The sequence below is a fragment of the Nasonia vitripennis genome, chromosome 5 (genome assembly GCF_009193385.2).
Source record: "Nasonia vitripennis strain AsymCx chromosome 5, Nvit_psr_1.1, whole genome shotgun sequence".
NCBI classification, from domain to species: Eukaryota; Metazoa; Arthropoda; class Insecta; order Hymenoptera; family Pteromalidae; genus Nasonia; species Nasonia vitripennis.
Genome location: NC_045761.1, coordinates 26,951,572 through 26,968,751, shown reverse-complemented (window position 1 = coordinate 26,968,751; position 17,180 = coordinate 26,951,572). Strand labels below are relative to the sequence as shown.

Sequence of the window (17,180 nt, the reverse complement as noted above, 5' to 3'; positions counted from 1 at the left end):
GGTCCGCGATCGGGAGCAGTCGCGCAGTAACACCGTCCGAGAAAAGCGGCACCTACTACATACCGATTGGCCGGGCTGTCGCCAAGCCGAGAGCAGCCAACCTATCGCTTCGGCCGTTCCAGCGGAAGGAACTCGCGAGCAGCGCCTCTCTCCTTGTGTTTATGATAGCCTCCTGCTGCGTATCTGTCTCTCTCTCTCTCTCTCTCTCGCGCGCTCCTTCTCTCTCGTGCGGGAATACACAAGTCCGTTCAGTAGACTCGGCCATTTCTCTGGCGAAGCTGCGCTCGTCGACGGACTCGCGGCTCGTCCCAGTGTGTGCAGTGCGAGGATCGTGCGGTGTTTGTGCTGTGTGCAGCAGTCCCGTGCAGCCCAGGCCCTCGGCGGCCCCTTTGTTTCCCCCTGCGCTGCGTGTCGGGTCGACCCCGAGACTCCTGCGGCAAAATAACGCGACGCAAAAGGATGATACACTCCGGGCGCACGAGGCTCGAGGTAAACAATCCCTACAGATCCTCCTCCTGCTCCATCTCCGATCAGTGCGCTGCTGCTTCGTGTATGTTTTTGGCTCGTTTCGTTTTCTTCCCGTTTCTCTCCCCTCGACGTGTGTGGGGGAGGAGCGAGAGACGGAGACACGCGTGTGTGGGCTCTTTGTTATTGTTGTCGTCGTCGATTGTCGCGGTTGTCAGCGCGAGAGTGAGAAAGAAGGAGCGATGTGTCTCTCGGCTGGTTTATCGCGTCGCAGCGCGGCTCGTATGTTCAATGTTGTCATTGCCGAGGCGAACAGCTGATTTGCGCCCGTCGCTGCTATGTCGCAGACTGCGCTCGTCTAGGCCCCCGCCGCGTTTTAAAGGGACGGTCTCGTCTCCCTACCCATAGGCTGCACCCTGCATGCTGCTGATTTAAAGCCAGCCAGACGGGGCCGAAGGGAGAGCCACGGCTTCTCTCTGCTCCCTTTATTCCTCTCGCTCTGAGCAGCGACTACGCGTCCATTTTAGAATCGCGAGTCTCTCTCTCTCTCTCTTGCTCCATGTTGTGTATACACACACACACACGAGAGCGAGACAGAGAGAAACTCGACGGCGACGACGATGCTCTCCGCAAAGTCCTTTGTTCTTTCGCTCTCTCTCTCTCTCTCGACTTTTCCTTCGTCTGCGTCACGTCCCGCGAGCAGGGCGCCTCTGTTTACCTGCTGGCTCTCTCCCCCCCCCCTCCTCGGCGCCAGACTCATTCCACCCTTTTCTTTGTTCCTGGCTTTTCTATACGCGGAGCGATTTCCATTTGCCCCTATGGAGCAGCTGCGCTCCGCAGTCTACGTACACACAGCCATTATAGGAGATGGAAAAGCTAATCGAGGAGATAAGGCGCGTGAGCCGAATTTCCATTCCGCCTCTCTGTCCGCGTATTATTGGATTAAGAGCAGCTGAGCGAGTCGAGCGTTTTTCATTGTGTAAGTGTGCGAGTGTCGCCGCGCGACTGTTGTGACGATGGAAGCTCCTGTCACCAAGCGGAGCTTCTTAAAAATAGAGGATGGATTCGAGGGAATTTCCGCTTTGATCGAAGCTGCTGCTGCTGCTGCTGCTGCATCGAGATTAGATTAGGAGAGGAAAACGCGCGAGTCTGTTTACGATGCGTCACGCGCTCTGTTTTTTTCGGGGGAAACGAGGAAGAAGATGCGTGTGTGTTATCGCGTTGCTCGAACTGAGATATCGTATACAGGATTCGGTTAGGGAGAAAATCGAGGTTCCTTAGCGGAGAAACGGGAAGATGTTGCTTATCTTCGAGAGTTTTCAATTCCACCGGAAAAGTTTGAATTCCGGGCATTGGTATTGTAAGTCTTGAGCGCGTATATACAAAGATACCGAACGATATAATCATAAAATTAACCAGTCATGAAAACTCGCTGAAGCAAGTGCGCTGGTGGCTGATGATGTGTTGTAGAAAAAAGTAAGTCGAGTGGGTGTGGGTGGAGGGGCTCAAGTTGGTCAAGGGGTTCAGCCGACTGACGAGTCCGGTGTCAGCATTCACTGGTGGAGACAACAGCATCATCTTCATCACCATCACTATCATCAACATCACCATCAACATCAGCAGCATCAGCAGCAGGGCAGTTACTATGCGTCTTCGCAATCGCACTTTCACAACAATCCCGTCGCTACCATCAAGCAGTCCTACATGCAGGTTCGGATTTCTGCAACTTTTCATTTTCTCATTCTCAATGTCCTGGAAGCTCATAAGTATATAGTATTATCTCTGCGTGTCAAACTTGTTGTACACCGTCAAATTATCGTTATAGTTCTTGTAGACTTTCATCGCTCCGAAACGCTGTGTCACGACTTGCAATACCCTTGAGTCCAACCCCTACATCGAGATAATAAACAATTTTGAATCCAAGAAATGGAAAGATGGAGACGCAGTGTCGGGTTTTCAATTTCACGCGCAAAAAAATTCCTTAACCTGAGTCACCGTGCGAGGATCTCATAATCGGCGCTCTCTAATGACCGCCTGCGCGCAAAGATAATTATTACATAAAATTCGATACCGCTTATCTCGCGTGCGTTAAACGAAAAAAAAAACAAAACAAAACAAAACAAAAAAAAGCAGTAAGATATACGGCAAAGAATCGCCTCAACTCAAGTTCGTCTATATATACACTTTTATCGAGCATAGCGGGGTTTTTCAATGTTTGTCTGATCGAATCTTGCCACGTTCTACTTAGCTATATATATATATATATACCCTCTCAGTGTCTTTGAATCGTATACGTTATGTGTGTGTACTGTAAATGTGTGTGTGTAGCTCGATGTCAAATAAGCGAAAGGATAACGCGAGATTATATACGATATATACTGTAATATCTCTTTGGAACGTTATACCGTATGTCTTATATACATGAAACTGGTGAAAAAAAAAAAAAATTCAGGGCTGCAGCTTTGAGAGATGATGTAACGTCACGAACGGTGACATGCGCTAAACCGTACTTTATAGGTTTGTCTGTGTGTGTGTGCATCTATTTGGCTCTACAAAACTTTCTCGCTATCGTACTAAATTTGTTGGTATATTGATTTCGTAAATTGGTTATCTTAGTTTCTTCCTCTTCTCTATCAGTATGTAATTTGTTGTACTACGTCGACGTTTCTTCCTTTCGTAGGTTCTTTGGTGCTGGTAATACCGTAGAAATTGATGTTGTGAAATAACGCGTGATACTCGGTATCCAGCAAAAATTGGAGAAATCCGTTAAATTGCAAAATGTCGATTGTTTTTCAGTTGACGTGGGTCTTTCACGATGACGAGGCTCAAATCAACAAAAAACTGCCAAAGGAATTGTTGCTGAGGTATGGTATTCGCCGATTGGCATCTTCGCAAGCCTAAACGACCGTAAAATATCTCTTAATCGCTTCGTCATTTCAGAATCTTGTCGTACTTGGACGTCGTGTCGTTATGTCGCTGCGCCCAAGTAAGCAAAGCCTGGAACGTCTTGGCACTCGACGGCTCGAACTGGCAGAGAATAGACCTCTTCGACTTTCAGCGGGACGTAGAGGTAATGAACGTTGCTCGATATGCCAAAATAATCATCGAAAGATATTATTTAAATTTTGCAAATAAAAAAGGGACCAGTGATCGAGAACATCTCTCGAAGATGCGGCGGATTCCTGCGCCAGCTGTCCCTCAGGGGCTGCCAGAGCATCGGCAACGTGTCGATGAAGACCCTCGCGCAGTCCTGCCCGAATATCGAGGAGCTGAACCTGAGCCAGTGCAAGAAAATCTCGGACACGACTTGCGCGGCTCTGAGCAATCACTGTCCCAAGCTTCAGCGGCTCAACCTCGACTCGTGCCCCGAGATCACGGATCTGTCGCTCAAGGATCTCTCGGACGGCTGCAGACTGTTGACTCACATCAACCTGTCGTGGTGCGAGTTGCTGACGGATAACGGCGTCGAGGCACTGGCCAGGGGATGTCCGGAGCTCAGAAGCTTTCTCAGCAAGGGCTGCAGGCAGCTGACCGACAGGGCGGTCAAGTGCCTCGCCCGGTTCTGTCCGAAACTCGAGGTTATCAACCTTCACGAGTGCAGGGTAATTTGTGTCATTTTTCTCCTTCGAAAATAGCGTTGCGCAATTGATTTTAAAAAGCTACTAATATTCGTCTTTATTCCGCAGAACATAACCGACGAGGCAGTCAAAGAGCTGAGCGAGAGGTGTCCTCGGCTGCACTACGTTTGTATTTCCAACTGTCCGAATTTGACGGACAGCTCACTGAGTACTCTTGCACAACACTGTCCTCTTCTTAGCGTATTGGAATGCGTCGCGTGCGCCCATTTCACCGACGCCGGCTTTCAAGCTCTCGCACGAGTAACAACCAGCCTCTCTTTAAATATTCAACCGCTCGGATTCGTTCTGCGAAATGATACCCTATAACGATCGCTTACTTTTCAGAACTGTCGACTGCTGGAGAAAATGGACCTGGAGGAGTGCGTTCTGATAACCGACGCGACGCTCATTCACCTGGCGATGGGCTGTCCGCGATTGGAAAAATTGGTTAGCGTTTTATCAACTCAGTCGACGATTACTCCTCGTTGCACAAAATGCTCATCGAAGCGTATTTTTCCAGAGTTTGTCACACTGCGAACTGATAACCGACGAAGGCATCCGACAGTTGGCCCTGTCGCCCTGTGCCGCGGAGCACTTGGCCGTGCTGGAGCTCGACAACTGTCCCCTCATCACCGACGCCAGTCTGGATCACCTTCTGCAAGCTTGCCACAACCTCGAGCGCATCGAACTCTATGACTGCCAATTAATCACTAGGGCTGGCATACGTAGACTACGAGTGAGTACGATTACAGTATACATGGTCGTAAGCATGCTGAGAACGAGTATCTGATAATCGTCGATATTTCTCTTCCAGACCCACTTGCCAAACATAAAAGTACACGCGTACTTTGCGCCGGTATCGCCGCCGCCGAGTGCGGGCGCTTCGCGGCAGCGCTACTGTCGCTGCTGCGTCATTCTGTGATTCCGTACCGCCAGCCACACGCGGTACCACGTCCTAAGCCAGCTCCGAGTTTCACCGGGCTGCCACATCTGCGGCAGCTACCGGCGAGCTTTGGAGCACCGATAAATAATCTCCCTACAGACAGCGGAGCGGCTCTTCGCAGCCTAAAAAGACAACAACAGCAACATCAACAACAAACCCCCCTTTTGAATGAAGACGAGCGAGCTGACAGCGCGCACCGGCGTCGTCGTTGTCGAGGTCGCGGTCACTGCGGATTTCACTCTCTCACTCTCACTTCACTCAGTCCCGATGTAATACTTTTGCGTTTGCTCCGCGCGACAGACACACAAACACGGATTCATCATTATACCAAAACCCTCCCTGACTAATTATGAATATTATACCGAACAAGTCGCACAAAAATGGACTCTCAACGAGACGACGACAACAACGCTCTTTGTACAAGCGAAACGTTATATACATTATAAGGCGGTCGCGCATTTTAGTATATTTTAACCGAGACGATTCCGTCGTCCGGCCGAGGTCACATTCCCCTATCGGCCCGATCGATTATTGTATACCGGGCATTGGCTGCGGTAATAGTTATTGTGCTAGTAGTGACTATTATAATAATTGTCGTATCGCGAAGGAAAAACATCTGGACATCGCGTCTCCTCGACTGTCAATGGAGAGAGCCGTAGGCGGGCCAGCCTTGACCAGGAGAGCTCAGACTGACAAAAAATAAACGAATCAAAGCGTTTTAAATTAAAACAAAACACAAAAAAAAACAGCGCGATCGCAACAATGAACATTCACACCTCCCATGGCTGATTAGAGCTGATCGGCGCACCGAACTTTGAAAAATCGAGAGACATTACGACGAGGATGTACATTATACTTTTTGAATTTCGCGAGCATTTTTTCGCGAGTACTATCGTGAGCGATATATCTCGACGGCATTACGCTTTTAACGAATGAAAGACGAACAAACTTTTACGTGATAATGCGCATACACTTGTACTACTGTGTGTAACCGAACTATTTTACGCGCAGTTAGAGAGGAAGAAAGAGGAGCCGAAAGCATCCTCTCATGCGTTTCTTTTACAATTTTTTACACCTTTTTCTAATGTCTTTGACGGTTACGCTAACCCATTGTTTATTAACCCCTCACTGCGAGAGAATAGCAAGAAACTGTTTGCATTACCCTGATTTTTTTTTGTGTTCAGTTACGATTCTGTTCGCTAATTTCCTATGATATTCCTGGAATGCATTCGAGAAATTGAAAAAAAAACGAACGGCGTATACTGATGTATCTCTGTCGTGTAATGGACAGAAAAAGGTAAAGAGACGAGAAAATGAAAAAAAAGAATAATAATAACGTATATACTTCGTAAAAAGTATGTATAACTAAGATATGTTTTATACGCTGCATGTTGACCATAGATGAGAGAGCGCACGACGTCAACTAATGTGCGTGTATACAAGTTCTCGTCTATAAGATAACACAAAATAATAAGTGATGTTCGATGCGTCTATGATAATACTTGTAACGGCGGGTGAAAATCGACTATATTTCTGGAGTGACGATTCGGCATGAGACTCTTAATTTCCTTTACGATCCTCACTGATGTAATTCTGATCTGTGTATACTTTTCGTTATACGTATAACACTGTCCCTTTTCGATTGCGATCGCAAGTCGATCGATCGATTTCCAAGAGCTTATATATTGAAGGAAAAGGATATATTTCTTTTATTTTCTCACGAAAACAATCGAGTCGAGAGGAGAAGCGGAGGCGAAAGAGAATTTGGCAGTGAAGCGATTTGAATTATCGAGTTGGATAATATTGATGTTCTTCATAAACAAACGTGAAAAAAAAACAAAAAATAGCGTGAATGATTCACTGTGGAATGCAAGTGAACGAACGAGCAAATGTTTGGCTGTGCAATAGAATAGAGAAAAAATGGTACAGACGCTATTATACGAGAGACGAAATCGGCTGCGGCATTTTTTTCTGCGTGTGTTTGCGAGTATTCGAAATCTCTGTTCGTCTTTTCTTTTTTATTTTTGCATAAGTCTAGTGCAAAACATTGCGTCGTGTCCACCGCATTATTAACTATTATTATTATTATTATTATTATTATTATTTTTTTTATTATGATTATTACTATTACTCGTATAAATGTTCGAGGTGGATGTGAGTGAAGTTAACGAATGACTATCGATATTTAATCAACCTACGATGTTTAGTTAAGTCTATACGGCTAAGTACGGATTAGTTGATAAAACTGTTCGAAAAAAGTTTATGTTATTTATTATAGTTTCTGTGTAACGACGCCGATCGTACGCAATATCACTTTACGATCGGGAGTATTTTTAACATTTCGAGGTAACGCTCAAACAGGATCAGAAAAAAATACTACTGGCCGATTAACATTTCACTGCTTCGATAAACTGCAGTCTACCATGTATATATTTTCATTAATGTATGTACAATAAAATATATTCGAGACAATTTCTGCTCTTTTTTAATGTATCGTCAAAATCCCGAACATTCTTTGTTTCCGACGAAAATCAATAAACAAACGCGAACAACTGCATCAGCCTCGTCGGCATGTGCGCAGAATTAAAAAATTCAATTAAAAAGGCCTCGGCGAGGTGAATTACGCCGGTGTAAATAAAGTCGGAAAGCTCACACATAAGACCGAGTGTCGTTCGGCTCACTGCACCATTGGCTCCGCTAATTACAGCCGGCGCGGATTCGATTTTGCAGCTGAAAAGCTGCGACCCGCAATTTCACGGCTCGGGGGAAGCAATGAGCGCGCCTCTCAGTAGACTAGTTTTCATCGTCGACAACTGTTTCTCCCCGTGCTGAAAATGAAAATTTACGTTTCAAGAAATTTCAGAGCTTCGGCTACTCTCTTGATTCTCTGCTTCGGACTAGTCGAGTGTCTGCGGATCGGTATGACGAAAAATCGGTACGACGATCGGTATCGGATTTTCCATAATCGATCGTTCTGATATGTAGGATCTTTGAGGGACGACGTGATCGAGCGGTTCTACTACACCGTGCAGAACAAATCGGCGGACGAGGAATCGGTCAGCGAGGTGGAGTTTCTGGTGATCGGTAGGAAGGTCCCGTGGATGGAAGCTAAAGCTCTGTGTCCGTCTTACGATGACGATTCCTCCAGCCATCAGCAGATGATCAACCCGGAGGACGTCATCGAGTTGGATAACACGATTCAAGGCGGTGGAAAGGATAGCAATACCAGTCTGGCCACTTTTAGGAACGAGGAGGAGAGAAATTGGCTTGCTCGGATGCTGTCAGAGTCGAACTACCGTGAGATGATGAGATTACCGCATCGGTGTAGAGATTGGCGCATTGTGGTAAATACGATTTTTGTGTTTCTGAAGGATACGAAGGCTTGTGGATCGGCGGTAGTCGGAGGAACAAGTCGGACAGTTGGCGTTGGACCAGCGAGCAGAAGATGGAGGATTCCGTGCTTTCGAACTCTATGGTCTACGAGAATTACCCTGCCTGGTACACCGTTTCGCATGAGACCGTTGCCGAGCAGAACTGCCTCTTGTTCAACAGGATCGGTCACGACGTGCCGGTTTTCATACCGGAGAAGTGCAATTTGCCGAGACCCTTTATTTGCATGAGAGACGGTATAGAGCGATTTTCTGTGAAAATGTTCACACAACTGTACCCATTTGAAATCGACGTTAACAATTTCCAGCGAAAAAGAGATCCTCAGAAAAAATTTCCGAAGCCGCGAGCATATCGATCGACGGCTACCGATACACCCTCTACCGCGTGACGGACAACACCGACGACTGCCACAAAAGCGCCGACGTAAAGAGGCTGAACGGCGGAGGGGTCAGCTGGAGGGACGCGATGTTCGAGTGCAGGAAACGTGGACAGCACCTGGCGATGGTGTTCACCAACGAAGCCGCCACCGCTATCGCCGATATGATGCTCAAGAACAGGCCATGTGGGTTCGATTTGGAAAAAATGCTTGACGATCAGTATTTTTCGAAAAATGATAAACTTCTTTGCAAACAGCGATGGAGAACGTGTGGCTGGGCGGTTGGAGCTCGGAAGGCAAGGACTGGACTTGGGTGTCGTCTGGGTCGACCCTGTCAATGACGAAATCCAGCACCACTCGATATCCGCCCTGGCTCGAGGGTCACCCCGTCGCCATATCAAAGAGCGACTACTACTACCAGAGAAGGAGTCGATGCTTGATCCTCGATCGTCACCTCTGCCCTGATCAAATCGCCCCCGTTTTTCTCGACTTGGATTGCGAGAAGGAGAGGCCTTTCGTTTGTCAAGATGGTGAAATTTAAATCGAATTACAAGTGGTTAATACGATTTTCGAGTACTTCTATTCCTTTATATATATTTTTTTTTTCGAAGGTCTCGGTATAGGAAATCAACGGAACCTCGCCAGAAGAAGCATCGTCGAGGACGAGATCTACGAATTCTCCGAGGACAAGATGGCCTACAGCGAAGGCGAGGACTACTGCAACATCAGGAACGGTCAAATCGCCAGTATACTCAACTCCAAATCGTTGTCCGCCTGTCTCGACAAGATGTCCGAACTGTGTGAGTTCACTCGATGAGAATTCCATACCCCCATTACAGAGAAACGAAAACACTCAATATCCCACCCCCGACAGCGATCGACCACGTCTGGATAAACGGCCGAACGCTCAAGGTCAAAAACGAGTACCGCTGGGTGGACGAGAACGACAAGCCCTTATCCCCCAAAGGCATAGGTGCGGGTACCTCCTGGTGCTTCGGCGAGGAGAACGACTTCCTGCCGAAAGCCGAGCCCAACAGCTGTCTGAACCTGGACTACGAAGCCCGGGGATTCCCCCTGTTCTATGGTCTACCCTGTAACTCCAGCCAGATAGTCCTCTGCAGCTTGCAGAATCATTCGGAAAAGGTGGTCGAAGTCCACGCTGACGAGGTCGACACCAGGTCCTTCGGCAGCATCAAGGACAAGAAGCAGATGAAGAACGAAACAGAGCCGTCCGTTGCGAACACGACGACGACTCTCGCGCCTGATTTCACCACGACGATTAGTCCTGTAGTCGATAAAGACTTGGGAATGACGACGGAAGGTACGAGAGATGCTAATTAGCGGAGATGAAGAGAAAGCTCATTTTCGACGAAATCCTGAACGTTTTTGTAGTCGAGAGAAAGATGAGAGAGAGCCGGAGGAAGTGGGAACAGGTGCTCAGGATGAGGAGGATTCTGCTCTGCGATCTCAAGTGCTCCTGACTTGTCGCTGCGCAAAGCCGTGGAAAATTGTTGTTTTTGAACGCGTGTCGAGGGATTTGTTAATTGTCGAATTTTAATTTTTATCGAAGAATATAAATTGTGTAAGAATATATCGAGCGATTTTCTTCATTTCTCAAACCAACTCGTTTTTCAACCAAATATGACCGCGGTTTGAAAGGATATGCGAGGGTCATCGAGTAACTAGACACTTTATACATAACATACATATTCATTATTCAAGATTTTACATCATAATATAACATTATATTTCTAAACACAACGCTAACATATATTTCTATATGCTCAAATTGGTTTCAATTGTAAACTTTCTCATTTGATACCTGGTAATCATAAAAAATTTTCTATTAAATTGATAAGAAACAAATTCTTAACTTGCATTACAGCTAGAACAGACTGCATTCTTTATTATCTTTAAATCATTTTCATATGTTTCTAATACATTATTTGCACACTTATACATGAGCATGCATTTGTACATCTATGTATAAGCATGGGTATGTACAAAATGGAGAACGGATAACAGAATTAGAAAAGCAATATCTTCCTATTTCTTAGAATTTTTCTTTCATAAAGAACATTTATTTAAAAAAATACAATAAACAAGTATTACAACTTCTCAAGGTAGTCCTTTTACAAAGTAGAAAATAAATTGGAAAGTTTTATGCTTGAAAGTACTCTCTCTCTCTCTTTCAATACGTTTCAAGTTGAAAAAAATCAATGTAGTAAAAAGTTCGATTACAAAACGATGCCAACATATTAATTATGTTTAAAAAAAGTTAGAAAATTAAAGAAGCAAATTGCAAAATTTGTGAAAGAATTACCTCAAGTGACGATTAATCTGTATATCAAAGCATATGTATAGATAAAATTCTCATGAGACAGTCAATGAGAGTTTCAACACTGCTAATTATGTTTTGCAGATTATATTTTAATGCAATGCGTTAACTGCTAAACACAGGCACTATTTATGTAATAAAAACTTACAACCTAGACAATAAAGTCCGTTAATCGCGCTTTTCAGTTAAAATTTGTATAGCAACATTCTCAAAGAATATTTTTTTCGTACTCTGAGAAAGAAGGCAAGTTTAACAATAATCTCCATCACACGTTAACAATATTACAAGCATCATTTCTTAAAGTGAATTACTTTCAAGACATCTCATACGTTAGTATCAAGATAATACATCTTTGATAAAAATATTTTCAAAATTCTTAAATAACCTACTTAATAAGGTAAGGACACTTTTATACGTTTTGTATTTAGTCAGTTATTAATTGTATCAAACTTCTGAGATTAATTTAAAAGTCTAAATAACTCAGAAGTTTTCGTGAATAAGGCACACAGAATTTATTGTTATGCAATCACAATGTTAGATGGAAGTAGTAGTCACCATTTGGAAAATCTAATGAGTAATACATTCTTTTTATCTTCAAAAATATGCTCCAACAGGTTCAACTTTTATGCATAACTCTACTATGCTATTGGTCTCGAAAATTACACACGCAGATCTGCTAAAGTTTAAAAAGGGAAACTATTTTTTTCTACATTTTTTAAAAACTTTAATTGTACAGCATTCCAGTGTAAATTTTTCCAAAAATATAAGTGAAATGCAGTTCAACGGAATGTATTGTGACATTCTATAACAAAATCTAACTTTACTGGTTCCTATTTTTTGTATGTTATTAATTTTATGAAACTGAATGTGTTTGGTCCTGACACTATGGAATTCCTTTATTAGTCATTCGATTCCTGATGACTCTTAAAATGCATAGAAAGTTTCTTGCTTGTAAAAGCTAGTATAGACTCTGGATTACTATAGCTCTAGTAAAAATATAAACAGTATGCAAAACTCCGAGCTCTACAGCAACTACTAGTTAAAAATCAGTACAAAGCTTGATCGAAATTCACAGATTTGAGCTGTCTGCTGAAAAAAATGTCTCTAGAAATTTTTTACGCAAGTAAATACTGTATTACAACGGAAAAACAGTAATAAGATGTGGATAATCTAACGAGAACAATACATCACTTGAACAGTGATTTATCTGCCAACAAAGTTCGTTAATTACTCACAGTATTATGCTGCCAAATTCAAAAAGCTCTTATGCTGCTTCTAGGTCTTAAAACTCATTTTAAGATTTCATAAAGCCTTTCTCCCATATTCCACAATTCTCCCATTAAAATTTAAAAAATTATTCTTCGTTATTCGCGTTTCGCGGGAGCCCAAAAGTAACGAATTTCTGCCAGGACAACGAAGTGTATCGAACATAGGACTACTCAACAGATGTCCAATTCGATAGAAAATCCGGTGGCACTGCACTCGAGAAAATGAAGCGGATTGTGAAGAGAATCGGTTGATTATAAAATCGAGTATTTTACTTGACACGCTGGTTCACATCTGTGTAATGGACGTCTCTTGGCTTCGTTCGGCCCGCGAGCTCGGCGGGTGCTTGGCGAACATTATGCGAGCCGTGGCTAAAGCAGCTCTCGACCTAAATCTGAGCGGGCTCGACGTAATTCGCAGGCAGCATGCCGTGACGTCCCGTGCGTTGCACTAGACCGGTCATCCAGCCTTCGTCGATGGCCGTGCAGTTGATTATTAGATCGCCGTCGCAGAAGCTCACCTCATCGTGATCCTGGGCTTCGTAATCGTACATCGCTCGGTACACGCGCTGTTAAAACAAAAAAAAAAGAGTATTTGAATTAAAAAATGCCAAACGCACGTTCCTGAACGAATGGTATCAAAGTACAACGACAGAAGTTGAAGGTTGCGAAATCCTATACTCTAGAGGCGGCTCATCGAAACTTACTCCTGTGTTTGCTGGTGGGGGTGGCGGCTGATGCTGCGGAACGTGATTGTTGTTCGTGGCCGGCGTAAGCGAACCGTAATACTCATTCACGGGGTCAATGTCAGCCACTGATCCGATTTTCCTCGTTGGCGGATTCGTCACTGCCGAGTCAAACCAAACAATTCCATATAAGATACATATCCAAAAGGAGTCACGAATCGTAGGCGTGCGAAATGGTCACTGTATTACCTGCACCCTTGTCGCTAGTGTAGATGACAGTGGTGGCGGCTTGCCTGGCCGAATATGGGCTGGGTCTGGCCTCGCTGAGTGGATCGTAGTCGGCGATCCTACCGGGCGCTCGTTGGACTGGCGATACAGCTGAACGTGTGATCACCGGTGCTGGTGGGTTCGCGTTCACGTTCGCGTTCACGTTCGCGTTAGCGTTTGCGTTCACACTGGCTGCTGGCGCAATCGTACCATCTGTGTACTCCACGTACTCTGCAATATAAAAAGAATATGTATTTTAAATATAGTTTTTATTGTAAAAAAATGTCTATTGACTTTTAATAGCATAATAGTCAAAGAGGCTTCAAATTCTCGTAAACAAAGTTATCTCTAACAATGCAGTTATGCGCTAACAAGCTTTATCTTCTAAACTGCGTAATTTCAAACGAGCTATATCGAGCCTATTAACCTACCGATCTGTTCGCCGTTTTCACCGGTCATAGTCCTCTTCTGCTCCATAATGGCCTTTTTCTCGAGCTCCCCGTGATACGCAACGTTGGAGATGATTTTGCTATTCTGCTTGACGCGCATAGTTTCCGGATCATCGGCTACCTGAGTGAACTTGCCCTTCGCCTTCTCGAATTCTGCGTGGTACTTAACGTTACTCTGAATCTTCGTATTTTCGGCGATGCGCGTCAGCTCCGGGGTCACAGCCATCGTCGTCGCCTTCGCCTTTGGTATGTGCCTGCAATAAATACATTCTCCTGAATAACAATAAAACGAGCGTCTCTCGGATCAAATTTTAATTCCAAGCATGCAAATTAACGCTTAACGAGAAGGGGTCCTCGAGAAGGAAAAAACAACAATGCCGCGAGTGTGTGTACACAGACACATTGCGCAACGAGCGCGAGCGCGCGCGAAATACTTTTTTACGTAAGAAACGTACGTACGTCGCTCTCGCGAGGTCAAGGAAATATTTCGCGCTTTCACGTGCGCACCAAAGAGGGTAGGGTTTCCGGCCGCTCCGTTCCGCGGAAACGTACTTTGTCGTCGAGTTATATATGAATAATAATAAAAAAAAAAAAAAAAACAACAAAGGCTGACGTGATTCTCGCTGCGACGGCGAATTTCGAAGCTATATACAAACTGCTGAGTTTCGCGCATTCCTCCGATGTGTCTGGATTACGTGTAAAATATTTCTTTTAGACAGTTACGCGTGTTTTGTAAACACAAGAACGAAATCGAAATTTGTAAGAAGCTCATCAGCAGGAAGGTGCAGTCTCAAGCGCACCGTCCCCTCGGCACCTCTTTGAACTTTGATCTATGTCCGAGCGCAGAATCGTCCTTTAATCTCGCGGATGATTCAGTCGCGCTGCTGACAATTCGGCGGCGGTCGGATGATAAAAAAAGTGGCCTGCGATGCAGCCGGAGATTAAGTCGTTAGCGAGCACAATGACGTGGAGAGAGACTTACGCCTCGCAGTAGGGCTGTTTGTTGAAACCTTTGTACGTTCGCATGTTGAGGGTCATCCCGCAGCCCTGGCACTTGAAGCACTGCTTGTGCCATATCTGAAAAGAAGAATATATTTTTTTTAATTTAAGAGACCAACAAAAGAACTATGATTAGGAATTTAAGAGAGTTTGCACAGTTTCTCTGTACTGTTATCTCTGAAGAAGGAATCAAAGTAAGAGGATATCTGATGCAATCGCTCAAGAATTCTTGGAGCCATGAAAAATGTATGACAAAATTCCTCAGGTATTCAGAGCGTATTATAGTGCTAATAAAGCTTCTAAGAAACTATGGCACAAAGCATCCGCAACCAGACACACTGAAAACGAGATCAAATCTGATAAGTATATACAATGTTTGCACGAGTTAAGCTTGTTAAAAAATTATCTCCTTATACTTGAGCGCTACCTGCTGAGAACTGTGCCTGCATTGATTACATATTTTCACGTAATGCTGTTCCTCAAGAATCCTGCGAAAACATTCCATTCGAAATTTTTGTCCCCAACAAATACCCTGCATTCAGCACACGTAATCACACTTTACATCCACTTGCTCTTTCAACACAGCGGAGTCTGCTTTTTATAGCATGGATTTGTTTACACTTTTTGCTGGCTGATAATTGGAGAAGAAAACTGTTAATTAAATCATCGCGTATAATTTTACTCCAGAGCTGACCATATACTCTGCTGATAGCGATAAGCAGATCAGACTTCCTTATGTCACTATGGATAAGCAAAAATCTCCTCCGCAAGATTCCAAGTAAAGAAAAGGCTGCAGTTTCTCGTGATTTATTCAAAATTACTCATACATCCCGAATCGAATCATCCTTCAATAAAACTCTGACACACGCTCAGTGCGGAGGAGGCTTCGCGCGGACCAACTCGGACGAATTCCCGCGAAAGCTCGAGCTCCAAAACAAGCATCAACCAAAGAAGAAAGAGCGACGAGAGCTGAGCCGGGAGTGCGTATGTACACACGTGCTGCGCCATGCAGGGCGCAGCTGCTGCCCAAAAGCTGCAGCGCAGCAGCATCTCGAGAGAAAGGAACGGGAATCGGGATGGGAAGTAGTGTAGCGGAGAGCGGAGGAGGAGGAGGAGGAGGAGGTAGAGGAGGAAGACGGAGATAGACACGGGAGAGACGACACGCGTCCGGAAGGCTATGCTGACGCTGTGCGCTGGCATATGACAGGCTCTTGCAGGGCGGCCTCCGGAACTTGGTCCGGCCGCCTGGAAAGTTATTACAAAATGTCGGACAGCAGCAGCAGCAGCAGCGGAGCAGCTATAACCGGGGATCATAGGTAAGTATGGACGCGAGAGGTGTGCCGCCGCGTCCTTCCTCTCCCATGGCTGTGTGTTAAAGCACCGGTGCAGAGTAAGCGAGAGAGAGAGAGAGAGAGAGAGAGAGAGAGAGAGAGAGAGGGAGCGAGCGAGAGTAGGTATATAAAGTTAAGGCGTGGAAATTCGGAATCCAGCGCCATGTCTCTGGCAAGGAGACTCACCTTGTCGAGGCACTTGAGCTCCTCGATCGGATAGACCGTTTTCTCGCAGCGGGCGCAGGTCTTGCTCATCTTCGCGTCCTTCTGTGTCTCTTCTTCTTCTCACTGCTTATGCGTGCCACCGAGCCTCCAGATCTCTCCACGTCTGCTTTTTATTCTTCTCAGAAAAACGACCGACCACTGGACACTCGCGGAGGAGAAGAGGAGCAGCAGCGCATCGAGAACAGAGAAAGAGAGGAAGAGAGAAGACTCGACGACGGCTACGCGACGTCGGAGTCGCGGTTGGTCGCTGTGTGCTACTGCGCGGGAGACGGATGAGGAATTCGACGGGCGACGGCGCTAAGCGCGAGACTACTGCAGGAGACTGGTGTGGAGCAGCCTGCCTGCAGCAGCCGAGGCGGCCGATCCCCACTACTTATGCTTTAACGCTCTACGTATATATCTGCGGCTTGCTTTTCTTGGACGTCGATGATGCTCGCCGATGTTGCGCTTCGCGCGCGGGCATACGCACTTTGGAGTTTCGAAGAGTATGGGCATTGGTAGGATAATTTGGATGCTCCAGTATAGGCTATTTACAGTTGTTTTCGGAACAAGTCGTCGGGCCGGGCTTTTCTGGCTTTTTGGAAAAAAAAGAACGTTGCATTCCATCGGTCGCTCCAGCGGCCGTTGTCTGTTTTACCGATCAAACTCGCGTTCCTACCGTGCTGGCGGTTGACAATGCAGAGCGCGATCGGTATTCCAAGTTTTCGAACGTCCAGAAATTATCCGAGTTTCATTTTCTGTAAATCCAGATTCGGTTGCGCAACGCAGTGACGATGCAAACGCTTCTTTCTCAGACTTTTTTAAAGCTTTAAGAAAAACGGTATCGGGG

At 45.4% G+C, this 17,180-nt stretch overlaps 3 protein-coding genes across 4 annotated transcripts; 2 read left to right on the top strand and 1 right to left on the bottom strand.

Annotated features, from left to right (window-relative positions):
- The first annotated feature begins 22 nt into the window (after positions 1-22).
- Positions 23-7,497, top strand: LOC100119378 (F-box/LRR-repeat protein 20). 2 transcript variants are annotated; one of them, XM_003426516.5, is made up of 9 exons: positions 23-489; positions 1,936-2,175; positions 3,262-3,329; positions 3,406-3,535; positions 3,606-4,067; positions 4,152-4,343; positions 4,428-4,529; positions 4,603-4,818; positions 4,897-7,497. In XM_003426516.5, the coding sequence occupies exons 1-9, from the start codon at positions 460-462 to the stop codon at positions 5,002-5,004; spliced, it is 1,548 nt and encodes a 515-aa protein (XP_003426564.1). In that variant the 5' UTR covers positions 23-459; the 3' UTR covers positions 5,005-7,497. The 2 variants fall into 2 exon arrangements, with proteins under 2 accessions (XP_003426564.1, XP_001603165.2); XM_001603115.6 differs by lacking the exon at positions 1,936-2,175.
- Positions 7,498-7,591: 94 nt separating this feature from the next.
- LOC100679596 lies at positions 7,592-11,364 on the top strand. Its single transcript, XM_031931047.2, has 7 exons — positions 7,592-7,944; positions 8,011-8,322; positions 8,397-8,651; positions 8,723-8,977; positions 9,049-9,321; positions 9,403-9,591; positions 9,666-11,364. The coding sequence occupies exons 1-7, from the start codon at positions 7,860-7,862 to the stop codon at positions 10,130-10,132; spliced, it is 1,836 nt and encodes a 611-aa protein (XP_031786907.1). The 5' UTR covers positions 7,592-7,859; the 3' UTR covers positions 10,133-11,364.
- LOC100119452 (LIM and SH3 domain protein Lasp) lies at positions 10,486-16,707 on the bottom strand. Its single transcript, XM_001603179.6, has 6 exons — positions 16,313-16,707; positions 14,779-14,873; positions 13,779-14,050; positions 13,330-13,578; positions 13,102-13,241; positions 10,486-12,963 (listed from the first exon to the last, which is right to left on the bottom strand). The coding sequence occupies exons 1-6, from the start codon at positions 16,379-16,381 to the stop codon at positions 12,784-12,786; spliced, it is 1,005 nt and encodes a 334-aa protein (XP_001603229.2). The 5' UTR covers positions 16,382-16,707; the 3' UTR covers positions 10,486-12,783.
- Between the last annotated feature and the right edge of the window lie 473 nt (positions 16,708-17,180).